We start from the raw sequence: 10,681 nt of genomic DNA, 5'->3' as shown, positions 1-10,681 counted from the left end.
GACTAACCTCTCAAGTAATCCATGACCGAAACCCTCGAGTAACCCCTCAAGTAACCCCCGATTGAGTAACCCCTCAAGTAACCCCTGACCGAACTCTTCAAGTAATCCCTGACCGAATTACTCGAGTAACTCCTGACCAAACTCCTCAAATAACTCCTAACTGAATAACTTGAGTAACCCCTAACCGAGTAACCCCTCGAGTAACCCCTAACCGAGTAACTCGAGTAACCTTTGACCGAGTAACTCGAGTAACCCCTAACCGAGTAACCCCTCAAGTAACCCTTGAACGAGTGAACCCCTCGAGTAACCCCTGTCCGAACCCCTCAAGTAACCCCTAATAAAATAACTCGGGTAACCCCTGCCACACAGTGTGGCCTAGTGCACCAAAAAGTTGTTGTAATTACGTAGTACATAGTATATTTTAGTGGCTACACCATCATTTTAATTTAGGACATGTTCGGCAAAATGTAATTGTAAAGGTAGTTGTTAGATGTGATAGTGGTTGTTAGTTGTATGTGAAAATAAATAATTAAGTATGAGTTTTGGTAAAGTAGTTGATGACTAGATATTAGCTGTAAAATTCTAAAGATATAGAAGAAAATTTCCAGCAACTACCTAGCTTTTCACAAAAACTAATAATGTTAAGTTTTCAAAAAAAATTACTTCAAATACTATATTGTCAAACACTCATATTATATACAAGTATTAAGTAATGTTTTGAATAAGTCAAACTACTAAAATCTACTCAAAAGTTATTGTTGAACATGCCCTAAGTATAAATCTATGGGAAAAAAAAGCTCAATTGTAAATCAATAAATCATTGCTAACTAATTCAATCTAAGGCCTTATTTGGTTGCATTTCAATAATGGGGGAAATACAAATTCATGGGAATTGTGTTTAAGAGTAGTTGTTTGGTTAGCAAAAATGTAGGAAGTGGAAATTCTTAAGGAATTTGGAATTCCTACAAAACATGGGAATTAATTTTCCACACCCTACCTTGGTCACTCAAATTTCCCACATGTATTTTGGGTGAAATTACATTATTGTCCTCAAAATTTCGGAAAAGTAGTTCAAGTTATAATTATACATGGGTATTACATAAGTTAACCAAACAAAACATAAGAAACTAATTCATGGGAAATATGATTTCCTATATGTCAACCAAACACAATTTTAGTATTTTCTAGGCAATAAAATTTCCCATGTATTATAACTTCCTATAGGCATTTAATTCCCATATATAACCAAATTAGGCCTAAGTTTTTAAATACGTAGAGATTATAGGAGTATTAGACAGGGCCAAAAAAAAAAAAAAGAATTCCCATAATTATATGAACTAATTTCAACTTACAAAATACAAAGATACTTAAAAATGAGAGTAATTTTTGTTACTCGGTAATTCGGTATCATTTACGCATATTTGCATTACACTACTAGTACAAAATGCATAGACTACGAGTCTACGAATCCTCCAAATGCAAGAATCAACAAGTGAACAACTCAAAATCAAAATATAAAGTGAGATAGATTAAGGCCGAAAACCTCCTTAATTAATCAAATTGTGAACAAAATATTAAGAGAAATGGTTTAATTCTTTGAAAATTAACACATATTAATATATGATTTTCACAAATTAAGCCTTCTGCTTCAAAGTGCCAATAACATCAAAGAGATGTTGTTTAATAAGGGTCTAATACAAAATAATAATCGAAATGAACAAGAATAACACAAAACAATCTTAGAAAAACAAAGGAAGAAATTCGGTGTGGCGTGATAAATCACTGCTTTTAAAAATGAATTACGGCGCAACCGGGGTGCTCAATTGTAATCGTTGGCTCGTTCCCTAAGGTTACACTGCACACCACTCTAAGGCACTTCAGGATAAAAGGTGGAGTCTAAGTAAACTTATACCCAAAGAATAAAGTGTTTAGCTATTTTGTATATGATTTCTGATTTTTGCACCATGAATACATAGCATAAGCATGGATAGATGAAGAGACGAGGAAGATGAAGTGAAGAGAGTTTAATCAGAATTAAGGAGGTAGATTAAGCTCCAAAACGTACAATTAAAGATGGAGTAACGTGGGGGTTACAAAGCATCAATATAGAACAAGAAAGGAATCCAAGAAGAAGGCCAAAAGACGTCCAAAAACCCAGAAATCCCACGTGCCTGACTAGGCATGGGCACGTCCGACCGCGCGAGCAAGCCAAGCCAGACGCTACACCTCGCGCCCAATCAAACGAGCTTGCCCGGTCTGCCCGGGCACTTGGGATTTCTCAATTTTCTTGAAGTCTTCTTTCCGCCCTCTTCTTCCTTACAGGACGGGCTTGCCTGGCAACCAGTGCATGTGGGATTTTCACCAAAATACTTATTCTCGTGATGTTTAAGAATGTAATAATTTTTCCTTCCCTTAACACAACAAGAGATACTTGTGAACTTCATCAAAATGAGGGTTATGTGCCTCTTTCACATTCTCTATCCATTGCTGAACTATTTGGTAAGAGTCTTATCAACCTATTTTTTTCTTCATCAGGCAGCATCTATACGTACAAGAACATACAGCGAATATGAAGGCATGACATTGATCAATGAGATGACATTCTAACTTAATTGCATGCTTAATTGACAATGAATATGAAGGCATGACATTGATCAATGAGAGGTATTCAAGTCAATCTGAAAATGGCAAGTTAGGCGGGTTCTGATTGACCCATTTAGAATACTTCAAAACAATATAATCAAATAATCAACTCGAACTTGACCCAAAAATTATTTAAACACATCAAGTTAGGGTCAAGAAATTGAACTTGAAAACTTAAACAAGTCGGGTTCAGATTAGAATATATTCAATTTGTTTAAAGCAGACTCGAATGCTAAAGTATTTATCTACAACATACACGAAATATAAGTATACATCATCACTACATTTCATCGAACCTTTATAGAATTATAGTAGTGGCTAATTTAATGAAAGTCGCCATTAGGCATTCATAGCCACATAACACAAATACATATAAGAACTCGTACATAGAGGAGAACCAGAACCTCATCAATCAAATACTACATACTTAAATTCCATATGAGATCAATGTTTTTTCGGCTTTCAGCCTTTCGGATTGGAGATTAAGCCGTGTTTTGCTTGGAACTAGCAATAGCATCAAAGAGATGCTGGTGAATTTCATCAAAATGAGGGTTTGTAGCCTCTTTTATATTCGCTATCCATTGTTGAACTTTCTTAAATGGACCTATAATCCTCTTCCTCTCTTCATCTGGTATCATCTGTTCAAAAACATGTTATTATTCATTAACAAGTTTTTGAACTTGAAACTTAAAGCTTGAAATAATATGCAACTTTTGAATTTTTTATATAAGACCAAGACTCGTCTGGATAGATACATTAGCCTTTTATGACTCACACTCTATATATGCACCCAAAAATGAAATATATGTTGGTAAAGCTAGTGATTGATGGCTTACATGAAGTTGCATAATTTCACAAACTAGAGCAAGATCGGCAACAGAAGGTTGATCATTGCCTAGCAGGAACTTGGAGTCGCCCTTAAGCCACAAAGTCTCAATGGTTGAAAGAGATTGAACCAACGTCTGTTCATATTCGGCTGCTGCTTGAGGACTTGGCGTTTTACCAAATGTGGGAGCTAATACTGTGTTTATCAGGTATCTTGCTGGGCTCATCCCAGAGCAAATTATATGAGAATTAGTACAAACCAAATTAATACAACATAATTAAACTATAAAGTTGTTGATAGTCTTGATTATTACTCTTGAACTTGGAACATCATGGTACACAATATACAAGTATATTTGAGAAAAAAAATTTATCGTCTTGATCTAATAACATATTGCTGGCCCGTTGATAAATATCTATAAAATTCATTTTATGTTATGAACGATGTGAAATGACAAAAGTATTCTAAGTTAGGGTTTTTTTCCCTTTAGGTAAAGGTAATTGATGAAGAATCCTAACTGAGATCTCAACCATTCAATTAACACTTAACCAATATTACAATCCAAACACTTGGAAGTACGCAGGGGATCTAGAGAGGTAAGAAGATCCTCACCTTCTCAAACACTCTTACTTGGTAAGATCCAAACCTTTTCCAGCCTCTAGAATTTATGGTAATTAGAACTTGAGCTAAGACTTATGCTCGGTCAACAGCTAAGTTGTATATGTCAAATCAGATCAGGTAAACTGAACATATTCTAAGTTTAAATTTACATAAAAGTACTAATATTATTTTAAAGCACCAAAATCATTTGAAGTTAAAAAAGGTGTAACTAGATTTCTCGGGCTCATTAAGGGAGTACATGAAACTATTTTGTTGAGAAGAGTTATAGAGAGATGATATTACTTGAACCATAACGTAATGTTGTATGGTGCCAATCCAACACGGATTGAACCTTAGCTCTCTTCCGTAGATCAGCTGGGTACCTACATTTTTTTTAATTCAATTGAAACATGAATACTTGCCCTGACCTATATCAGAGTTTCAAAAAGAAATAGGCGTGAATGATTTAATTTTTGACACGTATAAATTTGATTTTGGTACATTAATTATGAGAGCAAAATATTCTATGCTTGCCTCACAAAGAATGTGCCAAAATCAATATAAGGTGTATCAAAATCAGTTTCCTACTTTGACTAGCTAGGAAAAACGTAATAAGCTCACCAATGATCAGGCACTTGATACCAACAAGCAAGGTACGTGAGTATGGCATGGCTGCAAGCAGAGTAAAACATAAACAAAAAATGCTAATTGATAATTTTTTTAGAAAACTTGCTGGTTTTATTAAATAGATGCATAATTAAAAGCTTTATTCCATGATTGTTAGCTTGTAACATAAGTAATTTTAACAAAGTGTTTTATGTACTCTATAGGATTACCTTTCAAAGAGAGTAAAATCTCCATAAGCTACTGCTGGGACTTTCTTCAATGGATGTATTGCTGAAAGATTAAACCAGAAAATAACTACTGTATTAAAGAAGAAAGAAAGAAAAGGGGATAATAATCATAATTCATAGCAAATTTGTAAGCCAATTCAAAATAATGTGGTAGGCATCTCGGTCTATCAAGCATCTAGGGTACTCGAGGGTAGGAACTCCATTATCCTTCCCTTCTACTCCCCAAGTGCTTAAGCCTTAATTACTTCATTCACCAAAAAAAACCATAAGTATTAAGGTCTAATCAAGTTAATCCTTACCTTTAAATTGAGTATTGTATTAATTTTATAAATTTATATTTTCTAAATTCAAAGAATTAAAACAAAAGCCAATACTAAATATTTGTGAAACGAAACATTATTATATACTTAGAAAAATGGGTAGCATACTATACCTTTTTTTTTTTTGAAGCAAGCATACTATACCTTGATACTCTGGAGTTTGAACATCAGAAGTGAAGAGTCTAATTTCCACCTCCTCAAATCGGATCCCATTAACCCTAAAAGTACAAATGTTAATTGGCGTAAGAATTATATAAGTAAATCCAAATTATGCCAAGCATCATTAACTTGATAAAAGTTTAAGTATAACTAATTATGCCAAAAATTATACGAAAAAGGATGTTTTTTTAATGATCATATGATGGCAAAAAAAAAAAAAAAAAAAATAAAAAAAATTAAAGGTAATAAAAGGAAAGAGTAAAAATACTTGCAAAAGATCAAGATAGCACGGGTGGGTTGAGACTTGCGATCACCATAAACCTTGAGCAATTCTGTTTCCATTTCTCTCGCTTTCTCTCAAACTCTTTCTTGTTTTGGCAATACTATAATATTAGCGTTCATGATTTAAGTGAATACATGATCATATAATTATAGATAAAGTTGTAGGACACAATAACATCTTTTGTCTAATTTATTTACTTTATTCGTTACGTTTCTCTTTGTTAAAAGAGGTAGGGTCGGAAGGGACCTTGAGTAGTTGTGGCTTAAAATGGCACTGGTCAAGCCAACTTGTGAGGACATGACCCAACACAATCATTACTAGCTAATTCAATCTAAGTTTACTAATTTCAACCCATAAAATACAAAGATACTTAAAAATGAGAGTAATTTTTTTAAAAAAATTAGTTGGTATTATTTACGCATATTTGCATTACACTACTAGTACAAAATGCATAGACTACGAATTCTCCAAATGCAAGAATCAACAAGTGAATAACTCAACATCAAAATGTAAAATGAGATAGATAATTAAGGCCGAAAACCTCCTTAATTAGTCAAATTGTGATCAAAATATTAAGAGAAATGGTTTAATTCTTTGAAAATTAACACATAAATAATATATGCTTTTGAAAATTAAGCCTTCTGCTTCAAAGTGGCAATAACATCAAAGAGATACTTGTGAACTTCATCAAAATGAGGGTTAGTTGCCTCTTTCACATTCTCAACCCATTGCTGAACTTTCTTGTAAGGGCCTATCAACCTATTCCTTTCTTCATCAGGTAACATCTATAAGTACAAGAACAACATGTTAGTTGTAGTAAACCATTAAAATCGCGCTACTTTACACATTTACTTTTTAACTTAATGCTTGATTAACAATGAATATGGAGGCATAACATTGATCAATGAGAGGTATTTAACAAAGTTTGCTTACATGAAGTTGCATAATCTCCGAAGCTAAGGAAAGATCGGCAATGGAGGGTTGATCGTTTCCTAGCAAGAACTTGGCATCGTCCTTAAGCCATACTTTCTCAATTGTGGAAAATGAATCAACCAATTTTTTTTCACAATCAGCTGCACAACCAGGGTTTGGCCATTTTCCCAAAAATTGCGCTAATATTGTGTTAACCAAGTATCCCACTGCGTACACCATAAAAGTATATAAATATTAGCATTTAGCAAGCTAAGGTAAAAAAAATATTGATTATTATTGATAAATTAAAGTTACGCGGTTAGAAAATACGCTAGTTAAATAGTTTTAATTTTAAGAAATCAAAGGAAGTGACTTAATACATAATGTTGTACAAGTAATATACTACTCATCAGGTCAAGTGGTCGGGGGTTCGATCTTCATCTCCTCCAATCCTGTGATAGGGTAGGGGACCCTCTGTATCTTATCGATTAAATTTTTTTTATAATACTCATCCGTAAAACAAAATGAAAATACTAGTCTTATATAGATATATTACTTGAACCATAGCGCAAGTTGGAGTGATGCCAATCTAACAAGGATTGAAGCTTAGCCCTCTTGTAAAGATCAGCTGGATACCTACATGATCAAATTTTAAAAGTTTAGAGCTTGTTTGGTAATAGTTTTTTTTTGGTTGAAAACGGATTTATTAAACCATTATCATTACCAAGTGTTTGTCTAGAAGGTTTAGGGTAACAATTATTATTACCTAGCTAGCTTATACTCCGTAATTCAAAAGGCAACATCACCAACAGGCTCCCTGTGCTATTTAATTGTTCCATTTGATTTTATATAGATTCTAAGACAAATGTTTTTAGTCATTAATTTTACGAATTATAAATAGATCATACGGAGTATCTTTAAAATACAAAACTAAAACAAATATTATATACTAACTCCGTTTTTATTAAGTTTACACCTTTCTTTTATTACGCTTGCCAATGCACTATTTTAACGATTAATATCTCTAATTCTCGATATTGAAAAATTATAAAAAGTGGATATTAATAAAATATGTATTGAGACGATTAAAACAATAAGATCTCACTTGACTATATTTTACGTAGCTACAAATCACAAAAGCCAGTCAAAGCATATAATTTGTGAATAGTGTAAAAGTCAAACGGTGTTAACTAAAAAAAATGGAGAAATATATTGGTATAAAAAATACGGTACGGTCAAAACTGATGAAATTTGATTTTAAATATGAGTGCATTAATTACAACGGAGTAACATTTGAATCGAGATAGAATAATGAGCATACCAGTGATCGGGTACATGATAAGAGCAAGCAAGGTACATGAGTATGGCATGGCTGCGAGCAAGAGTGACAAAAAAAAAACCATTTGATGAGCTACAACTTCTATAATTAGTTGCATATTAAAAATTTCAAAGCTAATTAAAATGTGTGAACTTAGCAATAATAGATTGTGTAATTAACTATGATGATGAGCAAATTAAATTACCTCTCAAAGAGTGTAAAATCTCCATGAGCTATTGCTGGGACTTTCTTCATAGGATTGATTGCTGAAAGTTGGTCAATAAATTTAGTAAATCAATTATTTTTTGCTTGGTTTTAGAGGTTTACACAAATGTCATAAACAATATGGTTAAACTTTGGTATAAAAAATTAAAAACACTAATTACGACAAAAAAAAAAAAAAAAAAAAAAAACTTTCATATACATATTAACCAACATAATTTTATCAATATAGTTTTTTTTTTGTTGTTTAGGGAGCAAAAAGGGCGGATGATGAAAATCGATCCCAAAATCACCCGGGAGGGGAGCTCTAATCACTTTAGCTATCCCTCACTCTCATATAATCAATATAGTGTAAGAATAATTAAAATGATACAATGCAACCTTTAAAATTAAAGCAAAAATATGACTTAGTTAACATTGGCATAAGTTCATAATTCATAAGTCGTAACAACGAAAGAAAATCTTGCTTAGGCCAACCAAAGTAAAGACAATTAATTAGTAACAATAAGCACTGCACCTTGATATTCTGGAGTTTGGAGATCATCGCTAAAGAGCCTTGTTTCTACTTCTTCAAACTCAATACCGTTAACCCTAATTACAAAATAATAATTCCAATTAGTGCAAACATTTAACAACCTTGAATTCAATATATCAGGATTACCAGCTGGAGAAATCATTTTAATTAATGTTAATAATAAAACAAAACAAGTTTTATTACTTGCAGAAAAGGATAATTGCTCGAGTTGGTTGGGACCTCCTATCAGCATAAACCTTGAGAGTTGCCATCTCTTTAATTTTTTTTTTTCTTCTCTTCTAAATTAAGGACTAATATTTGAGTTTTGCAATAAAATGTTTGATAAAAATTAAAAACTCTTTTAATTCATATATTTAATTAAGATTATTAAACATAAAAGTGATTGTGAATTTATCATGAAGCGTGGAAACCAAAAACGTTCCATAGGATTGGAACGTGAAGCTCATATCTCAATCAATTAGTTGCCACTAATTATAGAATTCATTTATTTAGCATAGTTTTATTCACTTACCATGATTTAATCATTAATTGTAGTGGTTACCAACTGATTTTGGTTGTTAGTTTATGATTAAGTTAATAAGGAGATGAATTATTTGTGATCAAATAAAAGAATATGCCATTTTCTAAGATAAATTTCGTTTAAAAGCTAAGATTTGACTTTTGTGTTTTGAGGTTAACGTTGGGCATGAGACGTCATCATGTCAAATAGCTAGCTTAACTAACTTAACAATATTAGATAATCGTCAAGCATATGTCAAAAAAAAAAAAAAAAAAAAAAGGTTTTAGAACAACACCTGATTTTGTTAAAAGAAGGTATTGGGTGCGGCAAACTATAGATATCCTTCACCAAGTACTACATTATTCCGTCGGAAAAGGTCGAATTTCCTACAAAGGGTTTTGCGACAAACTGATTCCGTCGGAAGACCATTTTCCAACGGAATTTCTGATGATTCCGACGGATTTTTTCCGTTGGAATTAAGCTGTTTTCTTGTTATGATATGTTCTTTTTGTTGGCTGATAAGTTTCATTTGTTGGTTGATATGTTCCTTTTGTTGGCTGATATACATAAAAATAATTAAAAGGTCAACAATGGCGGAACCTCCATTGAAGGTCCCGTATTAACACTACTAAGCTCATGGGTATAAGATAATTTGCTCATTTCTCAACCAAAATACATGCATTTATTATCAAAACGCTCACAATTCAACATACAATCACAAGGGACAATCAATTTCAACAATTATACATCACACAAGAAAGCCCCAATTCGATTTTTTTTGGTCATATTTTGAAAAATCCGAGAATCTCAAGCAATTATCAAGCCAATTTAAGCATAAATCATGGACAAATATAATCAACAATCTTTATTTTCTCTCTCCTCTCCATCCTTTTCAATTCTCTTAAACTTTCTCTCTCTTCCGCTTGGATGACGTCTTTGATCCCAACGAGTTTCTCGCTGTCGACAATACCACCGCCAATAACAACGCTACTGATGGGAACGATCATTGGTATATCAATTTTTCTGCCATAGGAGGTGTTAGTGGAAGAAGAGAAGAAAATGGTGTTTGAATGAAATGCAGGACATTGAGGAAGATAAGAAGTTTGGAGTAGTTATTAGGAACGCTGTACGAATTACTGGGTGCGGCAATTGTGATTTGTTATAATCATTCGATATATTATTACATACCATTTTATTATATACGGAGTACAAAGTATAATACAAATATATTTTATGATTATCTATAGCTAGACATGACCTGCCCTAAAATCGGAAATATCCCCTAACTTCATTAACAGTTATAAGAAAATGGATGTGAACATCAATAATTATATACTAAAAGCGAAACTTGGAATGACACTTGTTATTTCCTGGTAAAAAATTTCCCTCCTTTTTTTCCTTTCCTTTTTTTTGCCATTTTTTTATGACATTCATTTTATAATCTACAATAATAGTTATTTCCATTTTGACAACATATTTAATCTAATTATACTCAATATTTTTGTACATA

At 32.5% G+C, this 10,681-nt stretch overlaps 2 protein-coding genes across 2 annotated transcripts; both read right to left on the bottom strand.

Moving 5' to 3' along the window:
- Positions 1-2,817: 2,817 nt before the first annotated feature.
- On the bottom strand, positions 2,818-5,840 carry LOC110719447 (glutathione S-transferase T1-like). The gene is made up of 7 exons (XM_021898393.1): positions 5,671-5,840; positions 5,388-5,461; positions 4,906-4,966; positions 4,691-4,741; positions 4,373-4,452; positions 3,480-3,685; positions 2,818-3,281 (listed from the first exon to the last, which is right to left on the bottom strand). Exons 1-7 carry the CDS (start codon positions 5,742-5,744, stop codon positions 3,126-3,128), a joined length of 702 nt encoding a protein of 233 aa, XP_021754085.1. The 5' UTR covers positions 5,745-5,840; the 3' UTR covers positions 2,818-3,125.
- Positions 5,841-6,098: 258 nt separating this feature from the next.
- LOC110719270 (glutathione S-transferase T1-like) lies at positions 6,099-9,154 on the bottom strand. The gene is made up of 7 exons (XM_021898162.1): positions 8,856-9,154; positions 8,655-8,728; positions 8,121-8,181; positions 7,919-7,969; positions 7,154-7,233; positions 6,619-6,824; positions 6,099-6,470 (listed from the first exon to the last, which is right to left on the bottom strand). Exons 1-7 carry the CDS (start codon positions 8,921-8,923, stop codon positions 6,318-6,320), a joined length of 693 nt encoding a protein of 230 aa, XP_021753854.1. The 5' UTR covers positions 8,924-9,154; the 3' UTR covers positions 6,099-6,317.
- Positions 9,155-10,681: the final 1,527 nt, after the last annotated feature.

Source organism: Chenopodium quinoa, unplaced genomic scaffold (genome assembly GCF_001683475.1).
Source record: "Chenopodium quinoa cultivar QQ74 unplaced genomic scaffold, ASM168347v1, whole genome shotgun sequence".
In the NCBI taxonomy this organism is placed as follows: Eukaryota; Viridiplantae; Streptophyta; class Magnoliopsida; order Caryophyllales; family Amaranthaceae; genus Chenopodium; species Chenopodium quinoa.
This window is presented reverse-complemented; position numbering and strand designations above follow the sequence as displayed.

What these genes read in the sequence shown, in the direction of transcription:
- LOC110719447 (XM_021898393.1), bottom strand. Translation starts at nt 5,744, where the DNA reads ATGGAAACAGAATTGCTCAAGGTTTATGGTGATCGCAAGTCTCAACCC. An exon ending in TCAAACTCCAGAGTATCAAG is followed by an intron (nt 4,967 to 5,387) that starts GTATAGTATGCT and finishes TTAATCTTTCAG; the next exon opens with CAATACATCCATTGAAGAAA. An exon ending in GATTTTACTCTCTTTGAAAG is followed by an intron (nt 4,742 to 4,905) that starts GTAATCCTATAG and finishes CTCTGCTTGCAG; the next exon opens with CCATGCCATACTCACGTACC.
- LOC110719270 (XM_021898162.1), bottom strand. Translation starts at nt 8,923, where the DNA reads ATGGCAACTCTCAAGGTTTATGCTGATAGGAGGTCCCAACCAACTCGA. An exon ending in CCAAACTCCAGAATATCAAG is followed by an intron (nt 8,182 to 8,654) that starts GTGCAGTGCTTA and finishes ACCAACTTTCAG; the next exon opens with CAATCAATCCTATGAAGAAA. An exon ending in TATCATGTACCCGATCACTG is followed by an intron (nt 7,234 to 7,918) that starts GTATGCTCATTA and finishes TTGATCATGTAG; the next exon opens with GTATCCAGCTGATCTTTACA.